Raw genomic sequence first — 19,360 nt, 5'->3', positions numbered from 1 at the left:
GGTTTTAGATCCCAGATATACTCAGCTAATTGGCAATAAGAAAAGACAATGACTCAGTGGCCAAGAGAAAGGAAGCTAATGCAGAGGGGAAGGCCAAGGCTGGGACAAAGGTCATGAAAAGCAGTTGTGACCCGCATGGGAAGGGCATTTAATGGAAGAGTGTGACATACAAAAATGTAGTGGAATTCCATCGGGGGAGGTATTACTTAGGGCTTAGCTATAAAAAGCAAGGTTTTATTCATCTAGATGGGCAGTTCCTTTAGAGATTTTTCTCCCGTTTGTCTTGCATGTAATGTGTCTACATGAGAATGTAAAAGAGAAACAAGATGACAGCTCAAAAAAAGAAATCTTTTAATAAAAATTACTCATAAAAATCCTAATAAATTTTAAAGAGCAAGATATTCCCTATTACATTTATAAAAGAACATTTGGTCCTTTTACAAAAAGATCCCTTTTAATTTAAATACATTTCTTATTTACAGATTAAACATAAAATATCATCTAAGTTGCAAAGCATATTGCACATTACAGAGAAGCATCTGTGTATTTCAGTAAGTTTTCCCAGAGTTTCCAACTCTATACTTTTTTTGTAAAAAGATTTACCTTTCTTATGCAAAATAAATAAGAATGCAGCTTCTGTTCTGCTATTTAAAATTAAAACAAAATAACCTTTAAAAATACTATTCCTCTGCCTTGAAGAAAGAAGGAAGAGGGTATAGAATCAGGGATTTCCACAGGTACTTGACATTTTTACCAGATTCACATCCGGATTCAAGCGGGAGCATAACCCCGAGCCCTGCAAAACCTGGGACACTCGGCCCAACCCGCCCCACCTCCTCGCTTTCCCAAGGTGTCCCTGTCCTGCAGGGAAGAGGCACTAGAATAGGAGCTGGATGCTGGGAATGGACAGGAAAGCTCAGAAGTTTCTTCTGAAGTTCCTGCTCAGCCACCCTGTGGCTAAGGTAATCACTCAGCCCTACCTTTTCACCAGCACTAAATTTGAAAAAAGGTTTTTGTTTTTGTCAACAGACAAAAAAAAAAATTATCAAAGAGAAAGGCCTCTGGTGCCCTCCAAAAGCAGAAAGGAATGTCTCATGTTGAGTCTACACAATCCAAAGAGGAATTACAGGTGGCAATCATTCAGTAAACTGAACTAAGAAATCATTAAGAGGGATATTTTCCTTTGGTGGGGAGAAGGGGGAAGGGGAGGAGGAAACAAGGCCCTCAGATTGCACAACTGCGCTGACCAAACCAGATACTTCCTACAGACGCTCCTCTAATAGTCATGTGCACAGATATCATCCTGGTGCATTTTTCTTTAAATACATAGAAAATTATTTAAGTGTCACGTGCACAGTCCATGATCTAAAACAAGAAAAGCCCTGAGGATTCAGTTACAATGAATACGTTCTGGCACAAGCACTGCAGAAAAAAATTTTTTTAAATGAACGGAAGATTTGAATACAGAAGCTGGTTTTTCACCATGGCCAGTGCAAATGGAGAGCTAGCAAACCCTTCCTTGCCACTTATTTTTCCAGAAGGGATTCCTCAGTCACATCAACTAAAGTAGCTAAGCCTCCCCTGTAATGATTTGAAAGTTTGTTGTGAGAGAATTTCGCTTCATCAAGCCAACTATAAGGCAGCTTTCTACAACAGTTCTGCAAAATGCTTCCACCACACTGAGCAAAGCTGACACTAGACACTAGCTACACGTGGGAATAGGAAGATGGGCCAGGCTCAGAGCTGCCACAAAGGATGAAGTCCACTCAGATTTGAGGCATTCCTGGGGCAAAGCACTGAGCAAAGCAACTTCTTTGGTAATCTCCTCCTCATCCATTCTCTACCCAGTATTTCAGAACAAGAACAGAAGAAACTGCAAAAGCCCTGCAGGATATATCACAGTTGTTAACATTCTGACTTCCAAAAAGAAAACAAGTAACCTTTGAAACTGGCTCAAAGAACCTTCTGACATCCAGCCGCACAAACCACTGACTACATAGCATCAAACTTCGGACGGGGTAGTCTGGAAGCTCAACAACCAGGATTAATATGTACTAACTCACTCACCCTCAGTCTCACCTACTGGTATTAATTCCAGTACCCAGAAGTCAAGAGAGTTTGGGACTTAACATAAAACACGTTTCCTGACAGGCTGTGGTCCCTGAGAAGCACCTGCAGCACTCTGTACTCTGCAAGCATGAGATCCCTATTCCCTATTCCAGGAGCATGAGGATGAAGGAATAACCGGGCTTGCTCGAGTGACAGGCAAAATGCCTCATTCAGAGAACACTGGAGTGCTTACCCACCACTGCCACCACAGAAGCCAGAGCGGGAGAGGAGGGGAGCGCCAAGAGAAATCACAGGCACGAAGAACTCACCTCCTTCTCTGAGATGCTCTATATTCCCAAATGGGTCACTAACAGTCCTACCTCTGTTTGCCCAGAGACAAAGGTACAAGTATGCTCATGTGTGTGCATGCATGCGTGCGTGCGTGTTTATTTAACATTTTTAATCAGTCAGTGAAAACATTTAAAATATATATACTATTCTCAAAGTTTTCCATTCAGTAGATGGCACATTGTTAATAAACAGAATAATGCTTCTGAAATGAAAAAAGGTAAAATAGAAGCATTTTATTTTTTCTATTTTAAAACAATGTAACAAATATTTAAAAGATAGAGATGGCACGTTTATTACTGAAAATCCTCTTTTCAAAAATCTCAAAGAACTGAACTATATATTTTTAAAACCATAATACTTAAAATTTTTAAGAAGGAATAAGATTTCTCCCTTTTGACTAAAAATGCAGCATAGACAGTGTTTATTTCTAGCTTTGAAAAGATGCACATGAAATCCTTAGAGGTGGGCAAACAGTGACAGGTGAGAACCGTGGTATGTGAGGCTGGAAGTTTTAGGGATTTCCTACCCTTTTTACTAGAATGTGTTTCCACCCATGATGCTTCATGGAAGCCAGAGTGAGAGTCAACCCTGCTGCACTGTGTAAGAGTAGCAGGTGTGTATCAGTGTGGGATCAAAGAGAGATGTTCTGGCTAAGAAAATAAAACAAAAAAAGAAAGAAGGCATTTTAGCACAGCTTCCTCCGTCTACATGCTTACTTTTACAGGTTGAAAGGCAAAGACTGACCGAACAATTTCCATCCCCCTTTCACCATGGTCTCACTATGTGGCTAAAAAGGCCTCCTGAAACCGTAGCAGTAGCTGTGACATCCAGTGGCCCAAACCAAAACCAATATAAGGCACTAATCTAAAGCCTGTATTACACAGAGAAATGGCTCAAGGATGCTAGAAAGTCATGTGATCATTTCTTTCTCCCTGATTTGGCTAATTGGCACTAGACATAGGAAACAAAAACAAAACAGAACTTTAACCCAAATATGGTCAGAACTGAGAATCCTTGCTTAGGAAATATGAGAAAGATGGAAGCTCAGACAACCTTAGGTATTGTTCTCTTCCTAAAAAGCACCTGATTCTAGAACTATGGGATTTCCTCAGGTAAGTTCATATTCAAAATGCAAAACACCATCCAAAAGATCTGTCAGTTAACCTCTTAGACCATAACATAATAACTTAAGAGACTCTGTTAAGAATTCTGGTTAAGACCATTATTCTTAAGCAAATAATTTGTAACACTGTAAAGATTACTTGAGGCATACATGAAAAACTGGATGATTTTTTCTCCCATGTGATCCAAAATCATGGTTGGATATCAAGGGAAGAGCCCAATTATCTAATAACAGAAAGGATGACATTTTCACTGCAATTAAGTAGGGATACCAAATGAACCACAGACCCTTTTGCAGAAATTTCATTCTCAATCTTCTAATAAAGAAGTAGCTAGCCAGGTACACTGGTGCTCACCTGTAATCCCAGCTACTCGGGAGGTTGAGGCAGAAGGATCACTTGAGCCCAGGTAACCCTGTCTCAAAAAAATATCAAGACCCTGTCTCAAAAAAATAAAAATAATACAAAAAATTTTTTTTAAGATATAGCAATACTCCAGTATAGCAGGTGCCAGCAAAGAGACTTAGGTTATAAAGTATAAAGCTATGAACATCAATCCAAAGAATGCCCAATCTATTGTGCTCATAACATCAACATGTCATAAGAGGCCAATTTCCATGTACCTTCTCACTTCAAATTATATCCTTAATAGGGCAATTCATTGAACAGGAGAGAAACACTGAAGTGTGCAAGGATTAACCAGATGTGGTGAGGTGCTGCACACAAATTCCTACACCATCATGGACAGCGAGACTTCTGTCCTTTCCATTTCAGACTGGACTTTGGCATGGTCTGGGTTAGGTTGTTAAGGTCTGGTTCAAGATGAGGCCTCACAGAGAGCAGATCAAATCAAGCCAACCATCTGGTCAATCTGTCGCATGTAGATGCTCTTTAAGGGCAGGGAGTACCTCCTCTCATCAGGTACACGATTGCACTAGAAAGACAAAAACGAGGGAAAATTAAAAACTCATATGTTGATCTTAGAAAATGTGACTGAATGACTTAATCCAGGGTTTCTCAGTCTGGGACCTACTGACGTTTGGAAGTGGGTAACTGTTGTGGAAGCTGCCTGTATACTGTAGGACAGTCAGCAGCACCCCTTGCCTCTCCCACTAGGTGCCAGTGGCAACTCCTATGCCTCAGTTGTGAAAATCAAAAACGTCTCCAGACACTGTTCCAATGTCCCTTGAGCAGCAAAATCACCCTCAGGTGAAGACCACTGACATAATTTAATATCCTCACTCACTTTATAGATAAAGAAATGGCAGATCCAGGGAGGCTAAAAGGCATCACAGCAACTACTTAGTGGCCAGGACTGAAAGCCACATCCCTGGGGTCCTTAATACACCCAGAATTTCAGAAAACATTTCTGCTATTTGAAAACAATGTGTTTTTCTGAGCTGTTTTTCTCATTCACAACTAAACTCTAAATGCTTAAGACTACTATTTTTTTTTTAATTAAAGACCCCCGCACCACTTTTTTTCCTCAAAGGAGAGGCACATCTTGAGAACTAACCAACTGTGATATCCCTGGAAGCAGTTGTCTAAATACATCCATTATCCGCTTCATCTCCAAAGAAACATTTTCCCCATGCCCTGTAGTTGAACTAACTACACCCTGCTCCTCATCCCCGGCAAGATTAAGACTGGCAGGTCCTTCCATTGGTCCCGACTGCCCCCCAAGCCCACATCTCTGTGCTTTTGCAGGTGCTACTGCTTCTGCCTGAACATCCTTTCTGGGATACCCCTTCTCATCCTTCAAGGATCTCCAGCAAGTGACCTCCTCAGGGAATCCCGCCTTGATTTTCTCTGGAGATTAGTCCCTGCCCTCTGTGTTTCAACGGCACTACAGACAAACGCTTAGGATGGAACTGGATTCCCCACTAGGCCATGCCCCACCCAGAACTGGGAGCCCTTCTGAGGGCCTGAATCCCTGGTGCCTGGAATCATGGGATCAGATCTATTAGCGAGTGTGGCAGGTCAGAGATGTCTCCTTCCTAAAAGAGAAGACACTGCCTGGGTCCAAATCCTGGCTCCACTGTGGGACCTGAACCTCTCTGTGCCTCCCTTTCTTCATCTGTAAAATGGAGACGTTAAAAGTACCCACCCCTCACAGGGCTGTTGGAGAAGTAAACAGGTTAACGTACGTCAGCGTTTAGAGTGGTGCAAAGGTTAACCCTGGTATGTATTTGCAAGTGCTGGCTGTTATTAACTTTTCCCCCTCACTCTCCTTCCCCTTCCTCCCGATTATGCTTTGTCCACTCAATCAGCGCTCCACGACCGATGGAAATGGGGGCGGAGGTGGTTATCTACACTCTGGCCTATCGATTTACTTCACAGACTGATGGTGAAGACCTTTACTGGGGCATTAATGGAAAAGCACTGAAGCACAGTCTGCGATGAGAGGGAGCCCCAATGCCAAGGCAACCCATCTGTGGGGAGGCTGCCGAACTCCTGACCACTGAGGCCCTGGGGGATGACAAGATTTGAAATTTCGACTGATCTACATTTCCCTATCCTCACTTCCAAACCATCCTATTTGATTCAAATCAACACAACTACCTGATACTTTCACTAGGGATGCAAGGACTTCCATTTCCAAATTTTTCCTGCTGCTTCTCAGGACAATCTAGGCATGTGGAATAAAGCCCTACTTCAAATTAATGTGGGTGTCTGCTGCACTTCGAAGAGCATCTTCATTAGGACCATCGTGACTATCACCGCTTTTTTCTCTTCTGCTGCTGGTAGATGATTTTGCTGAATGTCTTCCATTTGCCCCTCCAGGTCCACTGATGGATCATATCAACAGGCTCCCTCGGCCTCCAGCTTCTGCCCCAGGCAGCCAAGAAGATGCTCCAGCAGGCAAGTGGGGGAGCAGGGAGGGGTCACATGTTGACTCGGCTGGCTCCCTCCAGGCAAGGCCACAGAAGTCAGCTCTGAGCGGTGGCTCCTGCTGAGTGGCTGCTCCTCCCACAAGACTCCCCTCTTCCAGGAACCTGTAGCCACTCTCTCCACTGGCACCTGCAGCCAGCAGTGATGATGCCACTGCTGCTCCTGTGGTTTCCCTACACCCTGACAACATCTATACAGATGGTGTCTTTAGGAGGTGTTTTCAAATCTCCCAATCTGCGTACACCATCAATTTTCCATCAGGAAGTCTGAACAACTAAGGAATTCGTAGTATTTTCTCTTCCTATATATGCAAATCACCCCTGGAGAAAGCAACTCACATTGGAGCTGGAGTTGATGACTTTTAACTCGTGAGGTTTCGGCCTGTGCACAGACTTTCCCCCTTGGTCCTGCCCTCCCTCTTCAGAGAAGAATTCCTTCCATGGCAATTCCCGAAGATGCTCATCCACAGATACAATGTGTCCCTCTGTTGTGAACATGTATCTGGTTCCAGACTTGTGTACTGGATTGTCTTCATCAAACAGCTAGAGGGAAGGGAAAAAAAGATACAACCAATAATTGTAGCACACTTGGAACTGAATCATGGGGGAGTGTCCCAGCTACTCAGGGAGGAGAATTTGCTTGGACCTCATGCTTCTCAGTGACAACTGGGTGAAAAGGAATTGACTGACAACTGTGGTGCCCAACCCAGGCTGCAAGGCAGAATCACCTGCTTCATCTAAACTCAGATACCTAGACCTGCCTCTTCCCTACACATATCCTGCCCAGACGCAGAGACTCAGAAATTCCAAGGCTAAGGCCCAAGCACAGGTAGTCTATAAAAGTTTGCTGGATGATTCCCATGTGCTACCTAAGAGTTCTCCTGCTGGAATTCTAGAACTACACCCAACCTCACAGACACCTAGTCCCTGAACTGTAAATGCTGGCAGGGAGGAACCAAGTTTTATCCATCACCATATCCCCTGGGCCTAGCACAGAGCCCAAGACATCTGCCAACATTCAGTTCATTTCTTGCACAACAAGGGTTGGGCTCTGAAGACGCAATGGGCCACAAGGCACAGTCCTTCCCTCAATGGTGCATGTAACATGGAACAAAAGAGCATCTAGAAAGAACATCTAACCCAATATGGGATGCAACAGTGCAGGAGAAGGCAAATGTTCCGTGAATGTTGAATGAATACCTAGAAATTCTTTGAAACGGTATTGGTCACCTAAACTATTTCAAGATGAGGAAAAATGAGATTCAGTGCAGCTTGTCAATGTTTACACAGTAACAAGAGAAGAACGGGGCAGACCACAGGTTTTCCTCTCCCTAGACTCTAGGTTCTTTCACCTAGCACACCCTACAGGGTCACCTTCCTTTTACTCTAAAACTCGCCCTGTTAACGTCCTTCTGACACCACCGGCTGCTGGATGGAAATACGCAGCTAGGCTCTGACCAGCCTGATTTAGCAGACCTGAGCCACCTGCATGGACAGCAAGAACCACTGCACACACAGGAATCGACCGCAGGACAGCTGTCTTCCCACTGGACAGACCACATCGGCTGCTGGTGGACATACCTCTGCAGTCGTCTGTGAAAAGACACTAGACACAGAAGAGTATCATCTTAATGGATTAGACCGGCAGCTCCAAAACCTGGCTCACGTGAAACCACTGGAGGCACTTGTCAAAATGACAGATTTCTGAGAACGCTTGTTCTAAAGATTCCAACTCAATATGGCTGTAATCTTAGCAAGGGCCCCAGGGTGATTTGGACACAACTAGCCCCAGGCCTAGGAACCATGGAACTAGATAAATGCAATTTATCACAGCTGCTTCTATCTCTGACCCTCTGCCCAAGTTCTCAGTTGCCATGCTATCTTCTAACCTGGAAATCCTGTCCTCTGTTTCCATGTGGCCATACTGAGGAAAGTGGCAGGAGGGCACGAGAGCAACTGTATGCAGGAGGAAGAGCGGTGAGGTGGAAAGATCACCAGACAGGGAGTCAGGACCACAGTTCACATTTCAGTTCTGCCACAGCCACCCCCATACTACAGACAAGTCGCCTGACCTCTGTGTAGGCTGTAGTTCTTGTGAGGGAAATAATGAACATATGAACATTAGGTAATACCAAAGGTTTCATCCAGGTCCAGAAATTCTCTCTACACACACACACGTACACAAACACACACACACACACACACATACATAATCACGTGCCTGAGGATGTGTATATGGACAGAGACAAGGCTGAGCTGCAGGTCTTGGCCAAGATCACATACATCAAGGAAAGTGAGAAGCCATTATGAACACAGCTCTCTTCCTCAGAGGCGTCTTCCCCTACCACCACACTAACGCTGGTTCTGTATCATTCATTACCAGCGTTTCCCACCTAGCACACCCTACAGGGTCACCTTCCTTTTACTCTAAAACTCGCCCTGTTAACGTCATAAGTTTGTAATCATAAGTTCAATTCTCGGTTTACCTGACAAATGACTTTTCAACAAGGTTGGAAACCATGAAAGAAGATAGTAACATCCTTTGGTTCTGACAGCATTTGCATCCTGGGAATGCAGAATGTCCAGCATGTAGCTGTGCCCAGTAAGCACAGCTTCTGTGCTTCTATCTGTCAGATAGAAGACTATGCGAATGCTCGCTCTAAGCAATACTAAGTATTTCTGGGTTCATCTTGCAACACACATACCAGATACAAGTATTTACAGGTCTCACTGAGAAAGAAGCTCTCCATCCGGTCTTCTGTGGACTTGTCAATGACGTGATGCAGCGTGGCGTACCCACACCTACAAAACAATCATCAGGTCAGTCCTGCCTCTCTTCCTTCCCACCTGCTGATTCACTTAAGAAGCAGAAACATTCTCTTATCAGAATAATCAACCAGTCATCCAGCACCATATGAAACTATGTTTACACTGTAGGGCTCTCCTTTTTTATAGCCTGGATTGTTTGCAAATTTATTTAGCAAGTGCTTTTGGCTGCTAAATTATCAGGTGAGTTACAGGGTGTGGGGGTGGTGGCAGGGGGCTGACCAGAAGCATAACATGGCACCAAGAAAATGATTGGCAACAAATTTAAAAGGACTAATTTAAATGTCTAGTCCTAATACTTGTAGAATTGACTTATTATTGAGAATTGACTTATTATTTAAGATAGTACTTTTTAAAAAGAAAAACATGATATAGCGGGTTAAAAAAAAAAGCATGTCACAAAATTGAAACACAGAGTATGTTTCTTATATATACATATACACACACATCATATATAAAAATATATTTAAAAGATTATAAGTACATACATTTCAATACTGACTACAGTTTTCTCTGTATGTGGAGATTACAGTGACAATATTCTACTGCTTTATATTTTCTGTACTCCCTAAACATTTTAGTGTATGTGTTATTGTATAACTAGAGGAAAGAAGTTAGAATGAACACCCATAATCTGCTAGAACCTCACAGAAAAAAAAGGGCAGGTCTCACTACAACGGAAAGGTTCTACTACACCAAAAGGTAAGCAATTTCCCTGTAAATGTAACATTAATGACTGGGTTCTATAAATTAAAATGCAAACTAGGATATTTCCCCAAAACAATTTGAAATAAAAGTGGCTGACAGAAAAAGGAAGGAACTTAGAAAACTGACTTGACTTTTGTGTACTTTTCCAGACTCTGCAGAATATCCATTCCTACATGGAGGTAGAAGGGATTCTTGGTTGCCTAGAGAGAACACGAGAGAATGTGATCCAGCATGGGCTTGGAAGACATGCCAACGACAAATATCATGGTGACTGCGGGGTGACTGCGGGGTTTCCCCATGGAGACGAGTCGCCAGACAAAGGAAGAAACAGGGCCCAGGTCCTTTACCTTGCAGGGTCACAACGGTTAGAGGACTAAGGTATTCCGTCAGTTCACATCAAAGCGTACCTGTGACTTGTTTAACTTTAGCCAGGGGTAAGACCATCTGTTCCAGGGTAGAACAATACTCTACTTTGGTTCCCATCATGATTAGAAATAAAACAATGCCCACCCTGATAGCACCATATCTGAGAACAAATCCAATTTCTATCTTGCCTTGGAACTCTCCAGAAACTTAAGACACAGGCACAGGAAACAGGACCTTGCCACCATTCCAGTTATGGCACCATGAGGAAAGGCTGATGGGAACAAGACTTTCCAAAATGTAAAAGGAAGCGGCCACCCTTTCCTCTCTAGTCACCCTGAGAAATCAGTCCTCAGTTGCCTACTCTTCTCACACATGCTCTTAGATGGTTTTACTAGAGAAAAACACTTCTCTGGGAAGATAAGCCTTTATCCAACAAACAGTTTAAAAGTTGGGGATCTTTAATTCATGCCTAGCACCAGATTGCAGCAACAAAGAAAACAACAAGGTTAGTAGTCTCCAGATTAAAAGTGCACAGGGTGTGGCTTCAGAGGGTAAAGCTGTAGAGTGCAAGACATCTCTGTCAACGTGAAGAAGAAGCTGAAAACACAAAAGAAGCAGTGAAAGAAACAAAGAGGAGTAAGCTCACAGGCTACAGGACTAAGCTTAAGAGGAGAAATCAGCCAGTAATCGGCACACCATCCTCCGTGTACAGCCTTGCTCTACTGGGCTCAGAAAGGCCAAACAGGTGTCTATCATCTTTTTCCTTTTTTTAGAGGTTATCTAAAACTCAGGAGGTCCCTTTTTAGGCATGAGGACTACTACCAGTTTCATAGGATTTCTTTCCCCTTTTTTCATCTGAAGCAAATGGCAAGGATTCGGTATAAAAAAATTGTTGAATCAATAAATTTAAACCTTAGTGCTAGCCCCACTACCAGAGTTTCTGAAACTCAGGCTCTGCTTGCTAGGGCTGGTCCACGGTGGACATCTGTTACAGGCCTACTGAATTTCACCAAGGTCAGTTTCTTGGTGAGTTAACCACTCGTGCTGCTGTGCATGTGAATGGAGGACTCTCTGCGTGTACATATGTATGGCATGCACAGAAGTATAAATATCTGGCTTCAACTGTCAGGAAGAAGACATTTCACAGTTAAAGTCACATTCCCTCTGCCACTGAAGTAATTTCACAAAGGATGAACACTAGTTTATATACATATATAAACAAAAACAGGCATCCAGATGAATCCCAGATGATTTCCTTTACAACCAAGAAAATGAATTTTCTTTTTATCTGAATAGTTGTTACACAGACCGGGGCTCCATAGTACACTGGTGCAGAATTGCGTCCTAAAAACGGGTCTTCTGGTCAAATACATTTGGAAAACACCTTAGTACAAAATCTTCCTCATGAATATTTAAGGATGTGAGATATAAGTCCTACGGTAAAAACATGATTCAGCTTTGTAGAATATGAGGTTAAAAACATATTTCACTGCAAATGCCTTCTCTGTCCTGTGAAGTCACGAATAACACTGAACACTAACAAGACTACAGATAGGGGGTAACTCGATCAGAGTCACTAAGAAACAACATAACCCTAAATCAGCAAATGTTCATTAACAACAAACTGCTGGGGTCAGGGGAGGCAGTGAAAGAGAGAAAAACAAAACAAAACTCTAGTACCTGGTAGAGGAGATATGTGGATTCCACTAACTCTGGTCTCAGTGGGTAGAAGAGAACATCAGGGGCCTGCAGCTGCCAGTTATATCTCTCAGGGAGGGCACCATATCGTTTCCATATGGCATAGTAGAAGGCATGAAGGCAGATGGCATCTTCCACATCTCCTATCAGCACCTAAGGAGAGGACACAGGTCATCAGGCTGAGATACCATTCCTAGAGTGACAAGACATGCCACAAAGGGCCTGCCTGGGCTCTTCTCTACCCCCGAGTTCTTACTTGACCTATACATACGGTTAAAGACAAAACCAACCCAAAAGTGACAACCCAGACAAATAAATGCCCTCCCTATCTGGTCACTAATGCCAAATTGATGTGAACTGCAAACAGAAAAACAGAGTACGTGTACTAATGAACAAGGAATAAACAACTCAGGGATAATTATCCAAAACTCACACACAGCCCAGCGCAGTGCCTCATGCCAGTAATCCCAGCAATTTGGGAGGCTGAGGCGGGCAGATCACCTAAGGCCTGGAGTTTGAGACCAGCCTGGACAACATGGTGAAACCCCATCTCTACTAAAAGTACCAAAAACTAGTCGGGTGTGATGGTGGGCGCCTGTAATCCCAGCTACTCTGGAGACTGAGGCAGGAGAATCTCTTGAACCCGGGAGGCAGAGGTTGCAGTGAGCCGAGATTGTGCCACTGCACTCCAGCCTGGGCAACAGAGCAAGACTTAATCTCAAAACAAAAACAAACAAACAAAAACAAAAATCACATACAGTCACTTCTCAAGCATGGTTTTGCAATTGTGTGGAATGGCTCTGTTCAATATTCTGGAGACTAATTTCACAGAGAGATGAAGACATATAGTGTTAGTGACCTCCCAAATCCAAAGGAGACAGAGAATGCTCAGGCTATTAGAAAAGAAAGAAAGGAAGGGAGAAGCCCTTTCCGGTGAATGGTTATTCTTAGGAAATCTGATTGCAAAATACCTGCAGTCCAGGGAAAAAGGCCTGTAGAGAGTCAATCCAGGTGTTCATCAGCTGCCCACTGAACATGTTCACGTTGACATAGAGTGGGGGGTCTCCTTCTCCTTCATTGCAGGCTTCCCGCCTGCAAACCCAAGCAGCACATTCACTGATGAAAAGAAAGCTCACTGACAGATCTCTACCTCTCCAGCAGCTGCTGGTAGTTTCATTTAAATGGAATTAACATTAATTTTTTCTCCTAACTCATTCCTTAAACCTTTGGAGACAGACTGCCTTTAACTATCTACATTAGACTCTAGCAGAAGATAATATTTACCACAGGATCAAAGTTCCTAATGCAGCCATTATAGTATGTCAGGATTTCACAGTATTCTGCAGAAAGCACTTTGAGCTTTGCATTTAAGAGCCCTGCCACATAAGAGAATTCAGTATATAGCATGGGCCTATGCTGGATTTCACCTGAGCAGAAAAACTTGGTTCTTTTGGTACAAAGAGTCTCTTCTCTAGTAATGCCCTACAGCATGGGCCTAGAGAAATGCATCAGAGCAAGACCCTTGGGGATTACTGCTCAATTTAGTTTGTGGCTTTTAGAAGCAAAAATAAATAAATTCCACCCAAAAGGCCCCTTACTTAAACACAGTACATACAAGTGGTTCCTACAACAGCAATGTAGAAATGGACCCAAGAAAATCCTACCAAGCTGGAAGCTCAGTAGCTATCACTTGCACTAAAACTGGACACTCAACATAGAAATACATACAAAGAAAGATCTGGGGGCCAGGTGTGGTGGTTCATACCCGTAATACCAGCACTTTGGGAGGCCGAGGCAGGCAGATCACGAGGTCAGGATTTTGAGACCAGCCTGACCAACATGGTGAAACCCCATCTCTACTAAAAATACAAAAATCAGCAAGGCATGGTGGCATGTGCCTATAGTCCCAGCTACCCAGGAGGCTGAGACAGAAGAATCGCTTGAACCCAGGAGGCAGAGGTTGCAGTAAGCCAAGATCGTACCACTGCGCTCCAGCCTGGGTGGCAGAGCAAGACTCTGACTCAAAAAAAAAAAAAGAAAGAAAGACCTGGGATAAGAGAGTGACACTAGGTAGAAGCCATTGTAGCTTCAAATGGCTCTCTCTCTCTCCTGTCATCCTGGATGCATAACAAAAAATAGTGAATAACATTGTTTTAAACAAACTCGGAGAGAAAAAAAAATGTGGTAATTGTCCTTTCTATCACCAAGTATAAAGACCAATCCTAACAATTCTTTGGAAAGTAATAGAACCAAAACATTGTCCTGCAAATAATTGTCCTGCATTGCAGATTGATCTGCAATTAAAGCCACAGTTAAACACTGGGATGTGTCAGCCCCTGTAGTAGCAACAAGTCTCTAAGACAGCCCCTGAGAACCTCTATTCCTGTGAGTCACACCCTTGCACAGCCCCCTCCCACACTGTATGTATCAGGGTTGATCTGGGTGACTAACGGCCTGGCAGAAGTATTGGTATATCATTTCCAGATTAGTCATGAAAGCACTGTGGCTGCCATTTTGGCTTCTTTCTCTCTTTTTCTCTCAATCACTCATTCTGGGGGAAGCCAGTGGCCATGAGCTACCTACAAAGAGGCCCCTTGGCAAAGAACTGAGCCCTCCAGCCAACAGCCAATGAGGAACTGAAGCCTGCCAGCAACCAAAGTGAGCCTGGAAGGGATCTCCCAGCACCATCAGGTCTTGGCATGGCTGTGGCCCTGGCCACCAGCTTGACAACAACCTCAGGAGAGATCTTCAGGAGAGATCCTCAGAGTGACTGGCTCAGCTGCTCCTGGATTACTGTCCCTAAGAAACTTCATGAGATGATGCTTGTTGTTTTAAGCCACTAGGTTCTGGGGTACTATGCTATGCAGCGACAGAAAGCTAACACAGCTCTTTGCCCCCAGATGACTGACAAACTAGGAGAGGTGGTAAGGTGAGGGCAGAGATAAAAGACCCTGTGATTGTATGTTAAAAAAAATACAAACACTTCAGAATGCATTCTATCTGCTTTACAAGGTAATAGAGGAGATGTTAGGGAGACATACCCTCTTCTTAAGTAGTTCTGAATACTCTGATATGCAGCATTAAACATTTCTAGGTCTTCTTTTTCACCAAAGAGAATGTAAGATTTCAAGAGGTATTCATAGAAGGAGTCCAGCCCGGCACCCAGGCCACTCTGCTTTCCAACCCAATGGCCAGTCTGAATGTTCACAACATTGCCTGCAAAAATAAACAAGGCACTTGAGGTCCCAACTGTCTCATCGGAGAGGACATGGATGGGGACACACCTCCTACTCCAACCACACTGCTCCTCAGCACCTTTATCCTTGGCATACAGGAGGAGTGGCTGCTTGGATCTAACATTTTTGTCAGTCTTATCACTAAGTTAGCCTAGACATCTTTCTAAATATATAGCGTTTACTGACACAAACATGGGGATAAACATTTAATGCAAAATAAAAATAGGTCTGTCATTTTGCTTTTCCAGATTGACGATGCATTTCAAAACCCAAGAGTTTTTCACAGACTTTTTAACTGTACTGCCATTCCTGGGAATTTATCCAAAAAAAGATGATTTTAAAAAGAAAAAGTAGCCAGGCATGATGGCTCACACTTATAATCCCAGCACTTTGGGAGGTCGAGGCAGGTGGATCGCTTGAGTTCAGGAGTTCGAGACCAGCCTGGGCAACATGGTGAAACCCTGTCTCTACCAAAAATACAAAAAATTAGCTGGGTGCGATGCGGGGTGCCTGTAGTGCCAGCTACTCAGGAGGCTGAGATGGGAGGGTTCACTTGAGCCCATGGATCACTTGAGCCTGAGAGGCAGAGGTTGCAGTGAGCAGAGATGGTGCCACTGCCATCCAGCCTGGGTGACAGAGGGAGACCCTGTCTCAAAAGACAAAAAAAAAAAAAAGAAAAGAAAAGGGAAAGGATAAATTTTTTTTAATAATAAAAACAACAAAAGTGGTAATTATGAAAGCAAGGCACCAACTTGGAAACAAATAAGCTGCCATATTCAGGCAGAATCAAAATATTTGTTTATATTATAATGAAAAATATGTAAAAGTTACACATGCCAGGCTGAAAGGGTCTATGGAAACCTAAAAAGTTGACCATCTGAGGTGACACTGGTCAACTATTGGTGACAAGTTGACAATCTGAGTGACTTCTTTATTTCTATTGCTGTTGTTAAACACAACAAATGTATACATAAATTTCAGAACTTAAGACAGTTACATGCGTTAAAATAACACCCAGGCCGGGCACAGTGGCTTACACCTGTAATTCCAGTACTTTGTGAAGCCAAGGTGGGAGAATCGCTTGAGCTCAGGAGTTTGAGACTACTCAGGCAACATAGTGAGACCCTATCTCTACATAAAATAAACAAAATTAGCTGGGCATGGTGGCACATACCAGTCATCTCAGCTACGTGGGAGGCTGAGGCAGGAGGATCACTGAGCCCGGCAGGTGGAGGCCACAGTGAGCCAAGATCGCACCACTGAACTCCAGCCTGAGTGACACAGTGAGACCCTATCTCAAAATAAATAAATAAAATAACACCTTGAGTTAGCAAAATACTGATAATTAGTGAAGATAAATGATGCGTACATAGGGGTTATTATTCATCATAGTTTCTCTCTACTATACTCTGAAATTTTCCATAATAATTTTTAAGTAACATCTTGATCAAACATTCTTAAGGGAAAAAAACCCACCTCATACAGGTTTAATCTGGAGTTTCAATCTACTACCACAGGCCCAGATTTTTTAAAAGGAAAAAGCTGCTCCATCAGTAACTCTAAATTCCTATATTTAGAACCTTATATTGAAGCAATAAAATCTGCCTCAGAGGCAGTTCTTTTTATGGCATTTCCATTAACAATAATTTTCAAGTAGAATATGCCAGCGGATCCAAATCAGAAGGAAGCCCTCAAACACAAAAACTTTATTCTTTTCCATCAGACCATGTAGCCTCTCTGCAAACGGTCACATAAAGAAATTAGACACAGCTGACACAATTCTTTCTGCGTTGTCAATTGAGTTAAAGAGTGAAAAAGGGGCAGAGCCCAAAGATGCAAGGCAAGGGGACCAAGCAGTGTGCAGTCCCAGTGGCGGGTAAAGGTGCCACACCTAGTAATCCCGTATCATTGCTCCGGAGGTTCCAAAGGGCTTTCACTGCTCGCCTGGCTACCCACTCAAATGTGGAGTCCCCCAGCAGTCGACTCAGAATCCCGAATTCCACCAGGAGGGAACCGGCTCCCGCTGTGCATGTCTCATTATTGGTGTCAGGAGGAACTCCTGTCTTTAGATTCACCTGGGGAAGGGAAGAGACAAAGACTGTGACAAAACTTAGGGAATCCACAGGGCTGAAAAGCCAGGTCTCAGAGACTACACTCAGCTAGTAAAGCAAGCTTACCACGGTGAATCAGTCCCCTGCCTTCCAAGATACATCTGAGGTGAATATGGGAATTAAATGTAAAAGACACAAACAAGAAAATAAATAACAGCAGAGCCTTGCTTTATTAATAAGGGCCAGTCTTCAGGGAATGGCTATAACACTTCACTAAACCTTCTCTTTCCAGCAGGTTTTCTTCATGGTAACACAAGCACCAGGCTTTAGGGTTAGAAACAAAGGAAAACTATAGAGTTTCTTCTAAATTTTAAATAAACCACTATGAACTCACTCCTGCTCAGCACCTAAACAAACCTCAAACCAGGAGAGAAAGGAGGCACTACCAGAATATGACAGCCAGTTTCATCATGAAGGCTCTGTCCTCTGGCAGTTCTCAGCCAGTTACCTAAAAGGCTGACTCAATTACCAGAGGAGTTCTGGGCTTAGCAAATCAGATGTCACAAATATATAATCTAATTCCAGATCCTGGCATTTAAATCAGCAAACTTGCTGGTCTGTGCAGCCCTATTTGACAGATCCATGTGAAGCAATGAAAAGCTCACTCAATGAGCTCCCACAATACCCATGTGAGGATCTCTGGGAAAATATACCCAAATCAGAGATGAAGACAAACTCCCGACACTGCTTTCTAGCAGAGAATACAAATCACACATGTAAGAATACTGAACTTCACAGAACATCAACTCTTTAAGGGCAAGGACTAAGTCAGATATATCGCTGCCTTTCATACAGTGGACGCTCAGTAAATGCTGAATGAATTTTAAAATATTTACATCATATTTAAGGCCAAATTCTTCTAAGGATACTGCTTTTCTCATCTACCTCCATCCCATTCCTTCTCCCAAATAAATTAATAAACAAAGAATTTTAATTCAGGAAGATGGTGAATTGTCAAACACAAAGGGTCAAACCAGTCTACCCACCCGAGGATACGGGATCCCTGTCTTGGTGTTTTCAAAAGCAGGGAGGAGCCGCACTGCCAGGTCATGGGCCATATATAACAACTCATTATCATAGTCCTTAATTGTCATGTCACCAAAGGGCTGCTTGGAATCGGTTATTATTCTGTGAGCAGAAAGGAGGCTTCCCAGGACCCTAATGACAGGAAGAACAAAAAGATAATACAATCATGTTGCTTGTAAATGCACATAATCCAATTCAGAAAGATAGAAGTATGTTCATATCCACAGACTCAGAACTGCCTGACATCAGAGAGACCTGACTTAATGGCCTCTTGAATTCCTTTCTAGCTCTAATAATACACGATTGATTTTTGTTAACCATATTACTAAAAGAGAGAAAGGGAATCATTTATCCGAGACTACCAAAAACAATACTATTTAAAATATTAACAATTTTGGTAATCTAAATCTTAGAGCATTAAGAAAAGGGAGTTGGCTGGGTGTGGTGGCTCACGCCTGTAGTCCCAGCACTTTGCCAAGGGAGATGCATCTCTTGAGGCCAGGCATTCAAGACTAACCTGGGCAACAAAGCAAGACCCTGTTTCTATTAAAAATAAAAAAAACTTAGCCAGGTGTAGTGGCACACACCAGTAGTCCCAGCTACTTGGGAGGCTGAGGCAGGACGATCTCTTGAACCTAGAAGTTGAAGGCTGCTATGATCATGCCACTACACTTTAGCCGGGTAACAAAGCAGGACTCTGTCTCTTAAAAAAAAAAAAAAAAAAAAAAAAGAGCATACTAATTGTTCTCAGAATAAATATTACTTATTAGTATTAGTACTCTTGATTTATTTTACTTGGGGAAAACACTCATAAAAAACAGAAGCTGGGCATGGTGACATTTGCCTGTAGTCCCAGCTACTTGGGAGGCTGAGGTTGGAGGATCACTTGAGCCCAGGAGTTCAAGGCTACAGTGAGCCGTGACAGCACCACTGCACTCCAGCCTGGGCAACAGAGCAAGACCCTGCTCTAAAATGAA

General features: G+C 43.1%; 1 protein-coding gene across 1 annotated transcript in view; it reads right to left on the bottom strand.

Moving 5' to 3' along the window:
- Window positions 1-327: 327 nt before the first annotated feature.
- Window positions 328-19,360, bottom strand: part of EDEM1 (ER degradation enhancer, mannosidase alpha-like 1) — a 32,765-nt gene continuing 13,732 nt past the window's right edge. The window contains exons 4-12 of the mRNA XM_011937258.1: window positions 18,344-18,515; window positions 17,138-17,321; window positions 15,052-15,226; window positions 12,982-13,102; window positions 11,993-12,163; window positions 10,073-10,146; window positions 9,118-9,214; window positions 6,752-6,955; window positions 328-4,455 (exon numbers count right to left, since the gene is read on the bottom strand). Of these exons, the coding sequence (XP_011792648.1) occupies window positions 4,366-4,455; window positions 6,752-6,955; window positions 9,118-9,214; window positions 10,073-10,146; window positions 11,993-12,163; window positions 12,982-13,102; window positions 15,052-15,226; window positions 17,138-17,321; window positions 18,344-18,515 (1,288 nt within the window). The 3' untranslated portion in view covers window positions 328-4,365. The remainder of the gene's footprint in view (window positions 4,456-6,751; window positions 6,956-9,117; window positions 9,215-10,072; window positions 10,147-11,992; window positions 12,164-12,981; window positions 13,103-15,051; window positions 15,227-17,137; window positions 17,322-18,343; window positions 18,516-19,360) is intronic.

This window comes from Colobus angolensis, unplaced genomic scaffold, assembly GCF_000951035.1.
Source record: "Colobus angolensis palliatus isolate OR3802 unplaced genomic scaffold, Cang.pa_1.0 Scaffold160, whole genome shotgun sequence".
Classification (NCBI taxonomy): Eukaryota; Metazoa; Chordata; class Mammalia; order Primates; family Cercopithecidae; genus Colobus; species Colobus angolensis.
Note: the sequence above shows the minus strand (reverse complement) of the source record. Positions and strands in the feature narration are given on the sequence as shown.